Consider the following 21,804-nt stretch of genomic DNA (forward strand, 5'->3'; position numbering starts at 1 on the left):
TATCAGCCCTTGTTTCCCAGACTCTGAAGACTCTAGATATTCCAGGCACGGTCTCGATTGCAGAACCAAAGAAGAACCCCATCCTGGTGTCCCTTCGTAAAGTCTCATGTTACTTCCCAATGATGGAAGCCATCCAGGAACTCATTGACCCGGAGTGGGATGCCCTGGAGGCCAGCTTCAAAGGGGGTTGGGACTTGAAAGCCCTATACCCTCTAGAACCAGCAACCAAGGAACACCTGCGTTTCCCGAAAGTGGAGCTATGGTCTGTGCTGTCTCAAAACGAACAACAATTCCCGTTGAGGGAGGGGCTGCGTTGAAGGATACTCGGAATAGACAATTGGAATCCATCCTTAAGCAGGCCTTCGATGCAACAGCAATGACACTGCAGATTGCTTCCTGCTGTGCACTGGTGGTACGTTCCTGCTTGCTTCTCTCTCTCTCTCGAGGCAAATAACTCCAGAACACATAACGATGAGACAATGGAACCTGCAGCAGCCTTCCTGATGGACCAAGTTCAGACCTGGTGCGCACCTCAGCCAGAGGAGTAGCCTCGGTAGTGGCAGCCAGAAGACAACAATGGCTACGGAATTGGTCTGCTGACGCGACATCTAAAGCGAATCTCACAAGAATGCCCTTTAAAAGATCTCTCTTGTTCGGAAGCAAATTGGAGAAGTTAGCCAGCAAGTGGGGCGAATCCCCTGTACCTCTGCTACTGGAAGACAGGAATAAAAGATCTCATCGTCCCTCTCCCAGAAGAACCAAGGGCAGAGGCTCGCAATGCTTTAGACCCTACAGGAACTCATAGTTCCAGGCACCTCGTCCCTCCAGAAGGTCCCACCCTTTTGGAACTGTCAGACCAAGAGAGGAGCAGGCCCGGGGGCAGGCTCCAGCCATGCTCCACAATGAGAATGGGCTGACCCGTCCACAGGAAGAGGAGATAGGAGGTCGACTTGCTCTCTTCTACCAAAGATGGGTCAAGATAACGTTGGACAATGGGTACTAAACATCATTCGAGAAGGTTACTCTCTGGAGTTCTGCAGCATCCCTCGAGACAAATTTATGATGTCACCCTGCCACTCCCACACCAAGAGACTGGCAGTGGAAACCACTCTGACAAGACTACTCAGTCTGAAGGCAATAACTCCAGTTCCCATGCCCCAACAAAATACAGGGCGCTATTCTATCTATTTTATCGTTCCCAAGAAGGAAGGATCATTCCGACCCATCTTGGATCTCAAGAATGTCAACCATCATCTGCGCATGGAAACTCTTCACTCCGTCATAATGGCAGTACAACCAGGAGAGTTTCTAACCTCCCTGGACCTCTCCGAAGCCTACCTTCACATTCCAGTCCATCAAGATCACCAGCGTGTTCTACGCTTTGCGATACTGGGTCACCATTCCAGTTCCGAGTGCTACCTTTCGGCCTAGCAACAGACCCCAGAACATTCTCCAAAATTATGGTGATTGTGGTGGCAACACTGAGAAAGGAAGGGTTCTTGGTACACCTTTACCTGGATACCTGGCTGATCAGGGCAAAGTCTTTGGAAGAGAGCCAGCAGGTGACCAGCAGAGTCAAGAGCCTATTGCAGGAACTCGGTTGGGTCGTAAACACAGGCAAGATCATTCTGTAGCCCTCTCAATCTATAGAGTACCTGGTGTCCTGTTTTGACGCCAAACAGAACAAAGTCTTCCTCCTTCCCCCGAAGAGAAGGAAACTGATGGAACAATTACTATGATTGATGACCAATGCACTCCTCAAGGTATGGGACTATCTTAAAGTACTCAGTCTTATGGCATCAACCCTGGAGGTCATCCCTTGGGCAAGGGCCCATATGCGACCGCTCCAGCGCTCCTTACTGTCACGATGGAACCCTCTGTCCCAGGACTACTCAATTCGCCTCCAACTACCAGCAGAGGTATGTTCTCAGCTCCAGTGGTGGCTACAGGAAGACCACCTAAGCAGAGGAGTAAGCCTATAGCCAACGAACTGGACCTTGCTCACCACAGATGCGAGCCTGCGAGGGTAGGGAGCCCACTGTCAGGAACTGACCGCCCAGGGACAATGGAACAAGGAAGAGGCAGAATGGAACATAAACTGCCTGGAAGCTCGAGCAGTCAGACTAGTGTGCCTATGATTCAGCCACAGACTCCGAGGCAAAGCAATTCGAGTAATGTCAGACAACACTACAACGGTTGCTTACATCAACCGCCAGGGAGGAACCAGGAGCCAGCAGGTGTCTCTGGAGATAGATCCTGTCATGGCATGGGCGGAGAAAAACCTACAAAGGATCTTGGCCTCCCACATCGCAGGAAAAGACAACATCTCAGCAGACTTCCTCAGCAGAGAGAGCCTGGACACAGGAGAATGGACGCTATCGACCACAGCCTTCCATCTGATAGTAAATTGCTGGGGCAGCCTACATAGAGACAGGAAAGCCCTTACCACTACAGGTTAAGGCTCATTCTACGAGGGCCTAGGCAGTCTCTTGGGCAGAAACCAAGCTGCTGTTGCCCGCTGAGATCTGACGGGCGACGACATGGTCATCCATACACACCTTCTCCAGGTTCAACTGCCCGGATATTCAGGCCCAATAAGACACAGCCTTCGCAAGGGCAGTATTAAGTGGGCCATGGGCAGCCTCCTCCCACCCTGTCTGGGAGTAGCAGAAAAGAGCAACCAAAATGGTGTGGGGTCTGCATGAGAAGATTTATGAGGAGAGGCTGAAGGATCTGAATATGTATACCCTGGAAGAGAGGAGGTGCAGGGGAGATTTGATACAGACCCTCAGATACCTGAAAGGTTTTAGTGATGCACATTCGACAAACCTTTTCCATTAGAAAGAAATCTGTAGAACTAGGGGTCAAGAAATAAAACTCCAGGGAGGATGACTGAGAACCAACTTCAGGAAATATTTCTTCATGGAGAGGGTGCTGGATGCCTGGAATGCCCTTCTGGAGGAGGTGGTGAAGACTAAAACTGTGAAAGAATTCAAAGGGGCATGGGATGAACACTGTTGATCCCTAAATGCTAGAGGATGGAAATGAAGAAAAGAATGCATGAGGGTAACTTGCTGATGCAGTGGTTACTAACCTTAACCAATAAGCCTGATACTTTGATTCAACTCCAGCGTTGCTCTCTGCTTCAACACAAGGCATAACGGGGAATTGGATTCAAACAGCAATGAGAGGGCCCTGACATTTATGGTGTGCGAAACTAATAAGCATGGGGATAATTTACATGGTGCAGCAGATACTACCATAAGCTTGCTGGGCAGACTGGATGGACCATTTGGTCCTTTTCAGCTGTCATTTCTATGTTTCTATGCCATGCTAAGTCAGACCAATGTCCATTGAGTCCCAGCATCCTGTCTCCAGGAGGGGCCAGTTATTTGCAGTACTGTATCTGGCGGATCCCAAAACATAGATCTGTTTCTTGTTACTCCCAGGGATAGTAATAGCTTTCCCTAGTCTACCTGGCTAAGAATGTTCTGAGAACTTTTCCTTCAGGAGTTTGTTTGTCCATATTTCTTTTAAACCCTGCTATAATAGTTACGTTGACACAAATTCCACAACTTGATTGTTGCTGGTGAAAAAGTACTTTATTTTAAATCTGATGGTTGTTAGTTTCACGAAGTGTCCCCTTATTTTAGTATTATTTGAAAGGGTAAATAGGCATTATTTATTTATCCTTTTCACCTGATTTATGATTTTGTAAACTTCTATCATAACCTCCTAAGCCATCTCTATTCCAACCTGAAGAGCCCTAACGTATATCCTCTCATCATAGGAAATCCGTTCCATCCCCTTTATCATTATTGTTGTCCTTCTCTCACTTATTCCAGTTCTGTTATGTCTTTTTTGAGGTTGGGCACAATACTTGAGGTGCAGTTGCACCATGCCTCAAAACAAAGAAAATATGATATTCTTTGTTTTATTTATTCCTTTTTGGATTTCTTCTAATCATTCGTTTTGCTTTTTTGACCACTGCTGCACACTGAGGTGAGGATTTCAATGTATTGTCCACTAGGACTCCAAAGTTCTTTTCCCTACTGGCGACTCCTAATACAAAACCTAACATTGTATACCCCTAGTTGGGATTATTTTTTCCTTATGTACATCACTTGCACTTTTCCACATTACATTTCATCTGCCATTCAGATGCCCTGTTTTACAAGGTCCTTTCTCATTTCTTCTCATTGCTCTTTTAAAAACTTTGAGTAGTTTTGTGTCATCTGCAAATTTGATCACCTCACTCATTTTTCCCTTTTCCAGATAATTTATGACTTATGTTGAACAGCACATGCCTCAATACTGATCCTGGAACTTTCCTCTATTGATCTTTCTCCATTTTGAAAACTGGCCATTTAGTCCTACTCTATTTTTCCTGTCTTCCAACCACTTACTGATCCATAATAGGACATTGCATCCTATTTCGTGACTTTTTAATTCCATGAGGATTCTCATGACAGACTTTGTCAAATGCCATCTGAAAATCTAAACACACTAGATTAACTGGTTCACCTTTATCAGATGTTTACACCTTTAAAAAATCTAATAGTTTTATAACTTCTCTATGCTAAAACCATGTTGAGTCTTCCTCATTAAGCCATGTCTATCTACTTGACTAATAATTTTGTTTTTAAAAACAGCTTCTACCATTTTACCTGGCACCATCGTCAGGCCCATTGATCTATATTTTCCTGAATGACCTCTGAAACCCTTTCAAAAATTGATGTTTCATGACTACCCTCCAGTTTACAAGAATTGTGATTGTTTTAAATAGGTGACAGATCACTAATAATAGGTATACAATCTCAAATTTGAGTTCTTTCAGAATGCTGTGTTGAATACCATCTGGTCCTGGTGATTTGTTACTTATTAGTTTGTCAAGTTAATCTATTACATCTTCTGTTATCATAGAGATTTGCTTTGATTGCTCAGAATCATCACCATCAAAACATTTTTTGGTGTGAGTATGTCCCCAATATCCTCCACAGAAAAGACTAAGGGAAAGAATTCATTCAGTTTTTCTTCTATTTCTTTGTCCTCCTTGAGCATCCCTTTTGCCCCTTGATCATCTAGGGTAGTGGTTCTCAACAGGTGTGTCAGGACACACTGCTGTGTCACAAGGTCCTGGAAGCCCAGGTGGGAGTTGGTTGGCTTCTCTTACATTGGGCCTGATGAGAGGCTACTCTCACTTCCTTCTCTTCTTTCTGGCCCAGTGGGAGGCTGTTTCCTCCTTTACCCAGATTAGAGCGAGACATTGCCAGCTCCTGCGGTTCTGGGCCTGATGGGACGCAAACGTTATCTTCCCCTGCTGAGTCTGGGAGTGATGCTGCTGATGATCTCGTCACCCTGTAGACGGTGGAGGAAAGGTGGTTGGGGATGCTGGGAAGATGAAGGTGGAACGGAGAGGGAGTGTGGGAGCTACTGAGCAAGAAGGGGTGGAAAACAGGGAGTCAGGGTAGCTGGGCAGGCAGGGAGATTGGATGAAGGTGGTAGGGAGAGTCAAGCAAGGAAGAGAGGGAGCACAGGGAAGAGGAGGTGGGGGGTCAGGAATGCTGGGCAGGGATATGAGTGTGAGCGGATGACTGAAAGGGAGTAATTGGGAAAAGTGAAGGATGATGGAGGCATGGAAGGGGAGTGACGGGGTGCAAGAACCATAATATGTCGGTTTTGGGAATGTGCATTTCTTCTATCTTTGTACTTTGCTTAGTGTAGAAGGATATGTAGTTCTGTTTCTAGCTCTCCAGTTTTGCACTGCATGCAGAGTGGCTTTTTGAGGTTTCTATTCCAGTTTTTGTCTCCATGTTTGTAATTTGTGGTCTTTTGTTTTGTATTTGGTGAAGGTCAGATCTGTATGTGTAACTGAGGTGAGGTATTTTATTAGTATGTAGGGATTTGTATCAATATTATTTGTTGTTTTCTTATTCTCAATAGGACATGCATTGGTACTGAACTGCTGCCTTTTCATAGGAAGGGCTATTGCTGTTTGAGTTCTTGGAATTAGTGCTGCTCTGTATCCATTGTTTGGGGATGGGGAAGCAGGTGTGGGTTCCTGTGGATGCAGAGTATATGTTTACCTTTAGCCCCGTGATGATCAAGTGTTCAGTGTGTCACGCCTGTAAGCATTATCTGCCAGGTGTGTCCCAATAGAAAAAAGGTAGAGAACCACTGATCTAGGGAGTAATATTCAGTAAGCTAGTTAGTGAACAAGTTATCTGGCTAAAGTTCGTTGGATAACCTGCCTCATATATTTAGAGGGATAAACATCCCATTGAATATACTTGCCTAAAGTTATCAGATAACTATAAAACCTAACTGATTATGTTGGTTAGGGTTTTTAGTTATCCAGCCTTGTGAGGTCGGATAACACTGCTTATTCAGATATCTTCAAAAGATATCCGGGTAAGTAGCGCTTTGAAATTAAAAAAAAAAGTGAAGGGGCCTGTGGTATGCTTTCTTCCCTCCCCACCATGAAATTTCATCCATGGCCCTGTAAGTCCCTGCACTCCTGGATAAGTGGCTGAATATGGAAACATTTGTCATTTAGCCTGATGACTTGTGAGTTATCCATCTAAATGACTTTTCAATATTGACTGCCTAGTGGCTAAAATGACTAACTCTCAGACTTTTTGCTTCAAATAGAAACATGACAGCAGAAAAGACAATACAGCCTATCTAGTCTGCCCATCCACACAACGGCTCAGTTCTACAACCCTACAATTCCCTCAGGAAGTCCCCTGTGCTTGTCCCATGTTTTCTTAAATTCAGATATCTGTCCTTGTCTTTTCCACTTCTACCTGGAGCTATTCCTTGCATCCACCAGACATTCTGGATACTTGCCAGGTACTTGAAACCTGGATTGGCCACTGTTGGGAACAGGATGCTGGGTTTGATGGACACTCGGTCTGACCCAGTATGGCAGCTTATGTTCTGAAAATAAATACTTCCTTAGGTTACTCCTCAGATTTCTCCCTTTCACCATCATCCCATGACCTCTCGTTCCAGAGTCTTCTTTCCATTTGAATATCTCACCTGTATTTCACCTTTCCTTTAGGGGATACATGTTTAGATCTTTAAGTCTGTCCTCATATACTTACAATGGAGATCACTGACCATTTTAGTAGCCATCCTCTGGGCTGACTCCATTCTGTTTGTATCTTTTTTTGAAGATGCGGGGCTCAGAACAGTACACAGTATTCCAAACCAAAGACTTTTACAGGGAAAATATTGCCGCCTTTTCTCTGCTGATAATTCCTCTCCCTATGCACCTAAGCATCTTTCTGGCTTTTGCCATTATCTTATCCACATGTTTGGCCACCTTGAGTTCATCAGATATATTCACCCCAGGTCCCGCTCTTGATTCGTGCATAGAAGAATTTCACCCCTAGACTCAACCATTCATTTGGGTTTATGCAGCCCAAATGTACTTGAAAAAGGACATTCCAGAGAGCTCTGGAAGATTCTGTTCAATACCCAACACAGTTGTTTGACTGATGAACTGCTGTCTTTATAATACACCTGTTACAGGTAAACAACTTTACTTCCTCTCTAGATTACAAATCGTACTGCTTTCAAATGTATTGTTTCTTTAGATCTTTTCTTTTTTCAGTCCTGGTTTACTTGTGCTTTTTTAATTTACCATAATTTGTTTTTCAAATCCCTCTCACACTCCTTATGACCTTGGGCAAGTCACTTCACTCATCCATTGCCTGAGGTACAAACTTAGGGTCCTATTTACTAAGCATTTCTCCCATGGACACAGAATGGGAGAAAACCTTAGTAAATAAGAGACTTAGATTTAAGCCCTCTGGGAACAGGGAAAACCTAAAATACCTAAATATAACTTGCTTTGAACTACCAATGAAAAGGTATTCAATTGATTTAGTATTTGCTTATGTTCTTGGGAATGTTTTCACTGTTGTGTTTTGAAATTCACATTGCAATATTCTTTGAGGGTTAGGCACTGGTTATTCACAGTTTGATATGATGGGACCCAGGTGGCTAAATAGAATATGGTAATATATATTGTATAGATAAACATTCATGAATATGCCATATTCTAAAAGAAATATAAGGCTGGATTTTTAATACTCCTTCTGCATAAAAAATGGGGGTTACTTGTGTGGCCGGGCCTTGCGCGCACTGCGCACATTTTAGAAGAGGCCCAGCCATGCGCATAATTCCCGTTATGCGCACAAGAGCCAGGCTACTGTGAAGGAGCGGTCTGGGGGAGCAGGGCAGTTACTTCAGGTCGGACCCTGAAGTAACTTGCAAAATAAAAGGTAAAAAAAAAATGTAAAATGGGTTTTAGAGGGTGGGGAGGAGAGAGGAAGAGGAAGGGAGGTTAGCGTAGGGGGTCAGAAAGTTCTCTCCCACTCCGCTTCTAAATTGGAGCAGACTGGAAGGGAACTGGGTAAGGCCCCGATGAGTCACCGCGTGAATCTTGCCAAAATTGATTCCCCCCCCCTTGCACGCCGCCCCTGATTTTATAACATGCACACACCGGCGTACGCATGTTATCAAATCGCGCATATTTTTTTTAAATCTAGCCCATAGTGAATAACAAAGCAAGAAAGTGCTGAATAAAGAGAACGGGGAAATGGGAAAATTGAAAATTATAAAATTTCCAGTGCTTTATTACTGTGCAGACATTCAGTAATGATATCTATTATAATGGAACATTATTTTTTTTCTTTACAGTTTGTGGTAATAACTGTATGTTTGAAAGCTGGCTTAGAGACTTCATCTTGGACTTTGGTAAGGAAAATCTTTGGATTATCCTAAAGTAGTATTTGAGCATCAGATTGAGGCTTCCCTCACCAAAGGAGTTAAGATTACAGGTGATAAGTGTGCTTTTCCATGTAGTGCTCTCACACTTTGGAATCAGATTCTAAGAGAGCCAGTTTTACAACTAACGTGCTGGATTTCCAAAGAAGAATCATGAGGTTGCTGCTTTCCCTATCTTTAGGCTCTGGATTGAGCTAATGTTAATAGAATCATTTGAATATATAGTTTCTCTTATATCCTAGATTTTAATGTTAGGCTTTAGGATATATTGGCCCTAGTAATGGATATTATGAGTCACAATAGCTATTGTTTGTTTTTAATGTATTGTGAGTAAGCTACCACTTAGTTTTAGTGTGTTTTATAGTGGCGAAATGCAGTCAGTCTGGAGGGACTGTTGTATTTATTTTATTGTATCAGCTTTATTATGTAATTTATTTTGTGATGTACAAATGATATATGTATATACTGTTTCCATGTTGATTACTATACACCTGTTTTAATTTGTAAATTGTTGAAGATATTCATGAGAAATTGGTATAAAACAGATAAAATGCACAGAGTACTGTGTAAATATGAGGAGTGTAAAAAGGTGAATTATTAAAAATATAATAGACCAGGTACACAGTGCATCAAACCATGTCACAGCCAGACGCTAGTATGTAAAACATAATTGGCAATAAGAAAATTAATTTAGTTTCCAATTAATTTGATGTTAACAAAATCCTTCGCCATTTGTCTCGTCCCCCAAAGCAAAATTTTGTGTGTGTGATGGGAGAGGGGGTATTTATACCAGTGTACAATATACTATAATATAAAGTTCCTTTCTGGGTCACTCACTACTATCCAGATATTGGCAATATAGAAGGGGATGATTTAAATTTCCATTAGTGTCTATGATCATTCCCTATTAAATTCAAGAATTCAGAGATTAGCTGTGCTATTGAGCAAGAATGTAGCTTGCTTTAAAATACTACCATTGAGATGCTGAAAGCAAACAGACATTTCAGCCATAACAATCTGGTATATATTACAGGGTTAATTTCTATTCTGGGACCAAAATTTGTATGCATAAGTATAACGTAAATAGCCATTTGATCTGTATGTACAGAGCAATTATAATTTCTGTTATGTATAAAAAGCAGTAATTGCTCCTCTGCTGTGTACCTTAGCACAAATCCTTTTTTTTTTTTTTACCAGATTTACTTCACATACAATTCTTAGGTAGATCTGTAGTATAAAAATATTTTAGTTGAGATGAACATCATATACCAAATAAATTTACTTTGATTAGATGTCTTCAGGGGAATTTATATTTATAGTACATGTACTATAAACATATACTATGTTTATAGTATTCTGTCATATGTATTTTACAAATATTGTGCATATCAGTCTGAAATAACTTTATTCTTAGAGGTTCAAGTAAGATTTTATTTTCTGGAAATAAAAATGTTCTGTGTATGAGGATTATGAGATACTCATCTCATATTCCACCTCATACTTTTGGAAGTTTTTATATGTTACACAGAAAAAATGAACTCCAGATTGGGATTATGGTGTGCATTTTTATAAAGTCACAAATGTGTACAAAAGATACAACTCAAAATAAGGGAGTGCCAAATATAAAACAGGAATGCATGAGCAATAAAACTCAGTCTGCAGGAACTTTGACCTTAAATTCATAGGAGGATCAAGACTTAAACATAAGGGACCAATTACTAAATACTAAATACTTTAGTACAGCAAAAACTTAAATTGGCCTTGATAAGATACCAAAATTAAAACATGTTTTACAATAAGTTTTAATGTAACCATGTTTTTTAATGTATATATATTGCTGTTTGTCTCCTACCTTTTTTGTTTCCACAGTTTAGTCACATAGCTATCTGGGGCAGCATTGCACTATGGGTGGTATTCTTTGGCATTTACTCTTCTTTATGGCCTGTTATTCCTCTAGCACCGGATATGTCTGGAGAGGTACTGTGTCCTTTTGCATATTTTTGAATCTCTACATTTTAAAATATGGTTTTAACATTAATTTTCATCTTTGTCAAACTGTTACTATACTAAGTGATTTGTAGAAAAATGGATTAGCACAAGTTTGAAATTTGCCATCAGTTGATTTATGTCAATGCTTCAGCTTTTTCCTCCATGAACAATTAGAAATAATCAGCCACACAAGTGGGTGACATCCTTCGAAGGTGCTAAGACAGAAAAGCTCTCAGATAAACAAGAAGGTTTTCTGAGCATGTGCAGGTGTTCCTGTGCAGCTGCTGCCACACAAGTCTCCTCAGTCTTTTTTTCTTCCACTCATGCTCTCTCTCCTTAAGCTGCTTGTTCAATTTTTTTTTGTTTTCCTTTCAGAAGTCTCCACAAAAAAAAAGTTACGTTCAATTTCTCCAAGATTGTGTTTGATATAGCCTAAACTCTCTTCACAATGGAAGACAGCAAACAGGGCTTCAAAAGATGTCCCTTCTGTTCATATGAGATGATTTTATTGGATCAGCACGGCTACTGTATTTGGTGCTTAAGACCATCCCTTGATGATCCTAACTGTGCCATCTGTGCTCAAATATCTCCCAGGGCCAGAAGATCCAGACGTTACACACTCCCCACAGAATTTTTGAGTTCATCTCAGCCCTTCAAGTTACTAGCTTGAGGGATCATCGCCTAAATCAAAAAGGCATAATTTGGAGAAGTCTCATTGCATGCACCATTCCTCCTCTCTAAAAAGGGAGAGAAAATGTACTCTTTAGCACCAAAGTATTCAGGTGCCAAAACAGATTCTAGAGGCACCAACAACACATTGGCACATAGAAAAGCATCTTTGGTACAGAATTTTCACTGGCACCATTGACAAGCAAAGGTACCATACCTATGTTGTTGCCAAAATACAAAGGACTATGCTGACCACCAAAAAAAAGTCAGTTTATTCCAAATCCACTTTTACTAAACAGTTCTTTACCCATTCAAGTTTCAGAATCAGATAGTTCTTCTACTGGGATTCTTCCTTCCAAACAGGACCATCCTTCCTTTATCAGGAAAATGTGGCTTGGCTTCATTTAAACTATTTTACTATTATACCAAACTCTTCACCTCCTCCATTAGAGCTAATGTCACCCACTTTGGAGTTCATGGCTTTATTCTGTCATATCAAGCCAGACAAATCCTGCAAACCAGGTTTCAAAATTCACCTTCATCCAAAGATAGAACAACTTCAGAAGAACCACCTATGGTATTGTCTGACTAATCAAGAAGAATCATAATCATCAACCAATTCTGTTATACCATTCTAATAATGAAGATTCCACTGGTCTTTCATTGGACCTTCTCCACAGCCTCACAGAAGTACTTCACCAGAGGATACATCACATCTTGCTTTTGTCCAAAAAATAACAAAAACAATTTACTTTACTTTTTAAAAGGAGACAAAATCAAGAGAAGATATATTTTGTATATTAAACTATATTTAGTATGTTCTGTGTTGCGTGGCAGAGCCGCACGGCCAGCCCCACTTACCGGTACGGCCAAGTCCTCAGCCGCAACTCCTTGGCGGGGCATCCAGGATGCCTTCCGACGTCTAGGGATGCAGGTGCAGGCGGGCCTCCAGGCGCTCGCCCCGCCTCTTAAAGGAGCCCGGGTCGCCTGGGACCGGGAAGTGATGTCTGAGGCAGCCTCTTTTTAAGCCTAGGCCCTGCCTGCCGGCTTTGCCTTGCAACAAGTCTTCTCCAAGTACAGCTGCCTTGGTGCCTCCCTGTCTCTTGTTATCTGACCCAGATTGCCCTTGGACTTTGCCTGCCGCCTGTGTCTGACCCGGATTGCCCTTGGACTCTGCCTGCCGCCTGTCTCTGACCCGGATAGCCCTTGGACTCTGCCTGCCTGCCACCTGTCACTGAGCCAGATTGCCTTTGGACTCTGCCTGCCTGCCGCCTGCCCCGACCTTGGATTACCTTTGGACCCAGCCTGCCTACCGCCTGCCTCCGACCACGGATCATGCCTGGACTCCATCCTACCAGGTGAGGGTCTTTCTGGTTTCCACACCTTTGATTCTGCCTACCGACAGTGAGGACCTGCGGGTCACCTCTCTGGTAGTTCCACCTCACCTTGGCCTAGGGTCCACACTCCGGCTGGCAACAGCCAACATTCTGGTTCATAGACTACTACAAGAATTCTAAGCCAGAATGTGGCAAATGCTCTGGTCTACATTACCAGAAGCAAGAAAGATGGATCTCAGATGCAAAGTTCAGCCTTGTTCTGATCATCAAAAGGTACAACTCCCCCATGGATCTGTAGCAGTGGAAACAGCCTTAAAAAGAGAAAATAGGTTGAAAGTACAGCATAATACCCCTCCAAGGAAGTTTCTGGACATCATGGCAAAAAATGATTTTACAGTCAGCTATTTTAACTTCTTGAATAGCTGCCCATCAATTATACATGGTAAAATACATATATCACTCTTTGCAAATGCTACAAAATATGATCTAACAACTTCCTTCAGATACAATGGATTGTTTTACTTCAGTGCTGCAAGAAGCAGAGAAAAGTAGATAGTATCTAGTTTGATCACTTTATAATGCATATTATTCTTATGCTAGAATGCCTGCAGTTGCCATTGAAGCCAAAAGGCTAATATGGCTGCAGACTTTGGATCTTCATGAAGATTTTCATGAGAAACTGATATTCCATGCCCAGAATATAATCTTTTTGGAGACAGTAAAAGAAATAATAGATCTTATTAAAGATCACTGCTTCACTCTCCTTACTCTAGGAGCAGCTACAGCTAAACAGCCATCTACAAACAGGAAAAGTCAACCTCTGCATTACAGAAAGTAGTAGTAGTAGCAACCAAGAACAATGTACCAAGCCTACTCTGTTGAAAGTCCTCTCCCACAGCGGCAACAAACAAGCAGACCTTTTGCTAGGGAAGGAGCACAGCCCAAAGCACTCCAGCAAACAGCCAAAATCTAACCCTACTTTTTGACTACAATATCCAGAAGGCTTCCCAGCTAGTTTTAAACTTTCATCCAATGAAGGCTTCAGTACCTCAGCTCACTATGGTCTTTGATAACCACACACTGTTGGGTATTAAATATCATACAACAAGAGTGCCATTTTAATTTAAAGTCCATTCCCCCATAGAAACTAACAGTCACTCCATGCCAGCCCTCATCTCTGCAAGTATGGTAGAAACAGTTCCTGTACTACAAAGGAACGTAGGATTCTACTCCAAATATTTCCTCATTCTGAAAACAGGTGGTCTTTACCCCATCTTGTAGCTCAGAGATCTCAATAAACACCTGAAAAAAGAAAAGTTCAAAATGAACTGTTTAGGAACAATTCTACCTCAGTTGGAGCTGGATGACTAGCTATCTACTCTAGACCTCAAAGATGCCTACATATGTATCTTGATTCACAAAAATCTTATGTTTTCAATTACCAATATTGAGTTTCCCTTTTGGCTTCTCTTCAGCACCTAGGTTGTTTACAAAATATCTTGTAGTATTTCCTGCTTATTGTAGTCCCCTTACCTCCACACTCCTGGCATAGCTTCCTGCAGCATGCTGCTCCTTTGACCTGATTGAAACCACCTGCACTTCCTGTAGCCCTCTTATACACCATGCAGCCAGCATTTCCTGTGGGTGCTGACTGATAATGTCATCCTAGCACCTTAATAACAGGTCCTTCTACTTTGTCTGCAGTTCAAGTTGCTTCTCTTTATTGTTCCTGCATGTTTCTTGTCCTGTTGTTCATCATCCTACTGTGATTCCTATCCAGCTTCTTGTCTTCCTGACTCATCCAGCCCCTGGTCCTCCTGTCCTGACCCTGCCTTGTTGGTCTAGGCTGGCCTCCTGTCTGTCTGTTCCAGTCCGTGTCTTGTGTGCCATGGTCCTTATCTCTCTTGTTTCATGCTCTCTGGCTGATTCTTGGTTCTGACCCCAGCTTAGTTCTGACTATATTTGATCTCCGCTTGTCCTGACCACTGCCTGCATCTCGACCATGCCTGTCTGCCACCTGCCCTGACCTCAGCCTGCTCCTTGGCTCTGTCTGTTTTCTACTGGACCTTTGCCTATGTCCTGCTGACCCTTGAATTTAAGAGCTCAAACTGTGGAGGAAGGGGCAGGTAAAGGTGAAGCTCAGATCTGGCCCCAGTTCCTGCGAGTCTGCCCTCTGTCGGTAGGAGGTCCCCAGATCACCAATAAGGTGGCCTCAACCTCACTACAGTGCAAGGGCTCAAACACCATGACTCTTATCTAAGGAAGAGCAATGCATTTGTTTTTCCATATTAAGATGATTGCCTCATATCAAGCTGTGGTCTTCAGGAAGTTTGTTCTTTTGCACTTCATACGATGAATACCCTCCAAACCCCTGATTCAGCATCAGTTTCCCAAAATCCAATTTGGAGCCAACTCATATAATAGACTTCATAGGAGCCTGCCATGTTTTCATACAAGGATACGAGTTTCTCCCTCAGTAGAGGGCACTCAAACTGATCAAAATAATTTTAACTTTCTTCCCATTTCTTCATAAAAAGATTAGGACACATGGCAACAGCCCATTAGCTCTTTTTCATATCTCAGCATGAGACAGATGCATTGATATCTGAAGTCTCAATGGAATTAGCATCTACAATCACTTTCTCATAAGGTGACTATATCCAACACACTCATCCATTCTCTGGCATGGTGGCTGGAACCTTCAAGTTTGCTAGAGGATAGTCTTTTTGCCAACCTCAGTTTCAAATTACAGTAATCACAGATGCCTCCAATCATGGATGAGCAGCTCATCTGAACAGCCTTTGTTCTCAAGGAACTTGTCTCCACAAGAAAGATTGCTCTCAACTCTAAGTAATTTATATGGTACAATCTTCAGTGCTTTTAAAAATAATCCTTGGCTATGGGAAAAACAATCAACCAAGTAGCAATGTTAGATATCAACAAATAAGGAGGAACAGGCTATTTCATTCTCTATCAAGAAGCACGCAAGATATAAAAATAGGCAATTTCCTAAAGAATGTACCCGATAGCGGTTTGTCTCCCTGAAATCCAAAACCAAATAGCAGACATGCTAAGTCTCTGCCACTGCGCAAATGGTCATTAGACTGTCAGGCATTCTGCAGATAGACCTTTTTTACATCACCAATTAAACAACAAAGTTCCTACCTATGGCACCAAAAGACCAGCAAAGGGCAGTCGAGCAATGGATGCTATTTCAATCCCATCAGATGAAATCATTCTTTATGTATTCCTTTCTATTCCACTTTTAGCCAAAACCATTCAAATTTAAGAAGAGAAAAAGGTCTGATTTTAATAGCCCCTTTTTTGGTCTTGTCAATTTGGTGTCTGTGGCTTCAACAACTGGGTTCTTCAACAGCCAATAAATTGAGAATATTCCTGTCCTTGATCACACAATATGATGGGAATTTTTGGCTCTGACTGCAGTTATGTTGAAAGTCACCTAGTGTCTTCTGTTCGATTGCCTACTGACATAAGTAAAGTTATTCTAGCATCAAAAAAATGGTCTTCTAGAATATCTTACAACTTTAAATGGAAAAGATTTTCTATCTGGTCGTCACAGGTCAATCAGGAAATTTGTAAATGCCTTCTTCCCTTCACACCTCAATACCCCTTAAGCCTAGTTGACTCAGGTTTGAAAACTAACTCAGTCAGGTTACAGCTTCATGAAAGGCCTAATTCATCTAAAACCTCTGATTAAAGATCCACCTACTCTTGGGATGTAAACATAGTTCTTGCTCTGTTCATGAAATCTCCTTGTGAGCTTTTAACAAAAACATATCCAAAAATTTCTCTTAGAAGGTTTTGTTTTTGATCGCTGTCACTTCAACATGAAGAATAGGTGGATTGCAAGCACTTGTCTTATATTCTCCATACACCCAATTTTTCCACAACAGGGTAGTTTTGAAAACCCATCCTAAATTTTTCTAGGAAACGTTGTCTCTCAGTTGACCTAAATCAATCCATAGTGTTCACAATCTTTTTCCCAAGATCACACAACTAAAGGTGAACAGGCTCTTCATACACTGGATTGTAGAAGAGCTTTGCTATTGAGTTTGGAAAGAACACAAGTCCTTAGGAAGTCCCTGCAGCTGTTCATCTCCTTCATCCCAGTCAAACAAGGGTTTTCAGTTACAAGAACTCTTTCCACTTGGATTTCTCATTGCCTCTCTTATAGCTGTTCTCTGTAACAAACGTTTTCCATAGAGAGCAGGTCAAAGAGTTGAAGGTTAGTTCGTTTAAAGATGAAGGAGGCTCATGAAACAGCAGCTGCATGGGAACATCTTGCATGCTCAGAAAAAAATAAGGTTTTTCTGAGCTCTGTCTCAGGCATTTCATTTTCATCCAAAAATGGCCATATAAGGGAAGGATAGAAGATACTGGGCCCAAGAAAGTGTTTAAAAATACTCCTTTATTCCAGAGGTTCAAAGTGAATATTCCAAAGTATTGGTTAGGATGCTCAGTTACTTTTAAAGTAACTGAGTATCCTAACCAATTTCTTAGGGTGACTACCTCATTCATCTCCCTTGTGCTTTTAACTAGTAGTGTCTGTGTGACTGATTTTGGCGGACTCGGACTATAATATCTACTGCCTCTGCATTTTTCACTTCTGGACTGTTAATATAATGTATGTGATGTCACTCATTTTAACTTTAAACCAATTCCATAGCAATAAGCAAAAATTAGAGGATTTAACAGTAAATTTAGTTTTAACCAGTACTTGAGGTAGTAAGTCAATGCCATGATATAGACACTTGCTTGAGGAAAAAAGGTTCATGGTCCTGAAAGCAGACATCTTAAATCAATAAAGGTAACATTTATACCCAATTTTGTTGAGAATTTTTAAATGTTTTTTGTATCTAGCTGTGGCTAACATGGTGTACTTTTCTGCTTTCTGATTTGTTCAATCATATTGAGAACAAGGAAGATGACTAGCACCATAGTAAGAATATTTTACTTATAAAATAATCATTTTAAATTCCCTGGTTATTTCCTCCCATGGGCAAAATTTGTGTTATAGGAACAACTAGGTCATTTTTTTCCTAATTCTCAAGGGTGTTCTTATAAATGGAATGAGCTATATTTTGATTTAATATAGGAAAATAAGTCAGAAGTTTCAGTGTGTTATTTCATAAGTTATTACCAGACATAAAAAAGGAACCACAAGTGAGTAATTTGGTTATTAACAAGTATAATAAAAGCATGAGAGTGCAAGCATGTTGGATACTCCAGACAACATTTATGTTTGACATGTAATGCAAACAAATGAAAGATTTTAGCTTTCAGTTGTATCAGACTTACTGATCATAAGTACTAATTAAGTAATTATGAGGAATGCAAGCATGTTAGTTTTAGCATCCACGGACTGCTTCCGCTCCATTTTCAGCATTGCAGTAAACAGCCTCAGCGAAGATACACACGTGGTTAAAACGGCATGATTGCAAGAAGCATCTGAGAGCTTGAGTTTTCTAGAAAAAACATTGTGTATGTATGACATAAGATCAGCTACCCCTCTATTTCAATTTTGTCCTTCATATGAAGAAGAGAATCTCTCTGAACTTCTGTCAGATTTTTTTGCACTTTTTGAATCAAAATAATCAATATTTGTGCATTTTTTTGTCCTGATAGAGAAATAAGCTTCACTAAGACAGGTAAAAAGGATAAAACCATTTATTTCCACATAAACAAAACCAGGTTTGGGTATTTGATGAGTCCAGGGGACTTGGACACATTGTCCAGTTGTGACTAGAAAGAACATCCCTGTAAGGTGGAGGCTAAGGATTTTCTATGGATCCCCTTATATTGCCTCACATCAACACTGCTTGACTACCTTCAGCATATTTCCGAGTCTGATATAAGAAAAGAGAATAAAAAGCCATAATCATGGATTTTTTTTTTAGTGCTTTTCTATGTAAACACCTAAGTTGGACCTCCAGGGAGCTTACAATCTAATTAGAATTTGTGAAGGCAATGAATAGAAAACCACCTTTAACACCCGTGATGGACACTATGGGGCAGATTTTAAAAGCGCTACGGGCGCTGAGCCTATTTTGCATAGGCCCGATGATGCGCGCATGTCCCAGGGCTTTGTGAAAGGGGCGGGGCAGGTGCGGGACCGAGGCCTCTGGCATAGCAGCTGTGCCCGAGGGATTGCGCACCGGCACTCAGCCAGCATGTGCAGTGCAACCTACGCCTGCCCAGAGGCAGGCGCAACTTATTGAATAAAGGTTGGGGGGGGGGGGTTAGATATTGCTGGGGGGCGGGTTAGGTAGGGGAAGGTGGGGGGGCAGAAGGGAACAGGGAAAGCCATCGGGGCTCCCCTATGGCTCGGTGCGCGCAAGGTGCACAAATGTGCACCCCATTGCGCGTGCCGACCCTGGATTTTATAACATGCGCGCGGCTGCACGCCCATGCTATAAAATCAGGCATAGATTTGTGCACGCCGGGTTGCGCACACAAAGCTACGCCCGGGCGTAGGTATTTAAATCCTGCCCTATGAATATTTACTGATGCTTTTGGATTATGTAATATTCCCACAGTATTTCAATTCATGGTTAGTGACATCTTCAGGGATGTTCTCTACTCCCATGTAATTAATCTGGATGACATCCTGGTTTTCTCCAAGTCATTGACAGAACATTGGGATCATGTGCGGCAGATCCTGCAAAGATTCCATGAACATCACATCTATGCCAAGCTAGAAAAGTGTGCCTTTGAACAGGAAGCACTTCCCTTTTTGGGATACATCATCGATCATCAAGACCTCAATATGGATCCAGGCAAGTTAAAAGCCATCTTGGTGTGGCCTCTACCCATGGGACTCAAAGCACTGCAATACTTCCTGGGCTTTGCCAATTACTATAGACAATTTATCCCTAACTACTTCTGCTTGGCAGCTCCTCTTACCACCCTGACTAAGAAAGGATCAGATATCAAAAACTGGTCTGCAGCTGCCATTCAAGCCTTCAAGCAACTCAGAGGAATTTACCCAGGGTCCATGTTTACACCATCCAGATCTAGCCAAGCCCTTTGTCCTTGAGATAGATGCATCCACCCTAGGGGTAGGTGCTGCTGTCCTCCTGCAGCATAATTCCAATGGTACACTCGTAACCTGCTCCTATTTCTCAAGGAAATTCTCCCTAGCAGAGAAAAAAAACTACATCATAGAAGACCGGGAGCTGCTAGAAGTCAAGCTGGCCTTGGAAGAATGGCAGCATCTTCCATTCTTCTGGTGGAAGAAGCTAAGCACGCCATGACCATTTATATGAACCATAAACATCTCAAACATTTAGTGCAAGCCCAGAGATTAAACCCCAGGCAAGCCTGCTGGTCCTTGTTTTTTTATTTGGTTTGATTTTGAGCTGCGGCACTTGTCCGCTGACAAGAACCACTGAGCTAATGCTCTCCCGGTCATTCAAAACTGAGGGATCCTTGGAACCCCCACAGACCCATCCAAGATCATGATTGCAGCAACTTTCACAATTCCTCCTGACAAGACAGTGGTGCCCCAGTGCCTACAACAAAAGATTCTTGAATGGGTATATGACTCCTGTCTATCTAGTCATCCTGGTGTCACCCAGACCTTGTAATTAATCATGCAATGCTACTGGTAGCCTCAGATGAAAGCAGACATTTAGCATTACATGGGGGTTCTGCACTATGTGCACCATGCAGAAAAGTGTCAGAGCACGGCCATGAAGGAGGTTACAGCTGTTGCCGACTTCCACAGAACCCTGGACCCATGTGGCCATAAATTTCATTTGTGGCCTTCCCCTCTGGTGGCAACATCACCACCTGAGTAATCGTGGATAGATTCTCAAAAATGGTGCATGTCATTCCTCTCTGAGCCTTCCATCCACATCTGAATTGGCTAAACTCTTCATGCAGTGCATCTTTCGTCCTCATGGCCTACCCCGCCACATCCTTTCGGACCGAGGGGTTCAGTTCACCACCCATTATTGGAGAAGCTTATGCCAAAAGTTTGGCATCACACTAGGCTTCACCTCCGCCTACCATCTCCAGAGCAATGGTCAAATCGAGTGGGTGAATAAAGGGCTCAAGTTGTTCCTATGCGCCTATGTGAATTAAAGACGGGACAATTGAGCCTTTCTGCTCCCATAGGCGGAGTTTTCCCACAACGATCATGATAGTAGCTCTACAAACTCGTCCCTTTCTTTCATCATCTTTGGTCACCACCTCGAGATACCTAGGCCTGTTGCTCCTTCGGACAGTTGCCCAGCAGTCACCTTGAGTTAAAGACCCACCATCTTCTATACCAAGCAGCCAAGTGCTTTAAGAAGCAAGCAAACAAAAGACGACACTGTGCATATCCTTTGCATCCAGGCAACCTAGTCTGGTTGAGCACCAAGAATCTACATTTGAAAATGCCCTCCATGAAGTTCATCCCATGCTTTATTGGACCTTTTCCTGTGATATGACAACTAAGCCCTGTAGCCTATAAACTCCGGTTACCAGTGTCTCTCAGAGTACATGACATATTTCATGTCTTGTTACTCAAGCCAGTGACATTGTCTTTCCTGGGTAGGCTGCCGCTTCAGACCCCTCAGTTAGCCCTAGAAGAGGACACCCAGTACAAGGGAAATTATAGATGCCCATAGAGTTCGGAATCACTTACAATATCTCATTGCTTGGAAAGGCTATGGTCCAGAAGAGTACTTTTTGGGAACTGACCACCAATCTCCAAGCCCCCCAACTAGTACACTAGTTTCACCAGAAAGTTCGTTCCCCAAGAAACCTAAGCCCAGAACACTGGAGAAAGGGGCCTTTGGAGGGGGGGGGGGTACTGTTACGATTGTCAGCTGCAGTCGCAGAAGCCCGCAGCATGGTGATCCTGGAATCTTAAAGGGGCCACAACAGGAAAGATCCCCACAGTGCAATCTGATATTGTCACTGCCTATTGTTGTTTAAGGCTCCTTGGAATTTAGCCTTGATGCCTCAAAAACATGTCTCCTGTTGCCTTTGTGGGTTCCAGTGT

General features: G+C 42.2%; 1 protein-coding gene across 4 annotated transcripts in view; it reads left to right on the forward strand.

The window, feature by feature from the left end:
- The window catches only part of ATP8A1 (ATPase phospholipid transporting 8A1), a 559,403-nt gene that overhangs the window by 477,529 nt on the left and 60,070 nt on the right, over positions 1-21,804 (forward strand). For all 4 annotated transcript variants that reach the window (XM_029588616.1, XM_029588605.1, XM_029588632.1 and 1 more), the window contains 2 exons: positions 8,710-8,766; positions 10,666-10,773. In XM_029588616.1, coding sequence (XP_029444476.1) covers positions 8,710-8,766; positions 10,666-10,773 — 165 coding nt within the window. The remainder of the gene's footprint in view (positions 1-8,709; positions 8,767-10,665; positions 10,774-21,804) is intronic.

Source organism: Rhinatrema bivittatum, chromosome 1, assembly GCF_901001135.1.
Source record: "Rhinatrema bivittatum chromosome 1, aRhiBiv1.1, whole genome shotgun sequence".
Lineage (NCBI taxonomy): Eukaryota > Metazoa > Chordata > Amphibia > Gymnophiona > Rhinatrematidae > Rhinatrema > Rhinatrema bivittatum.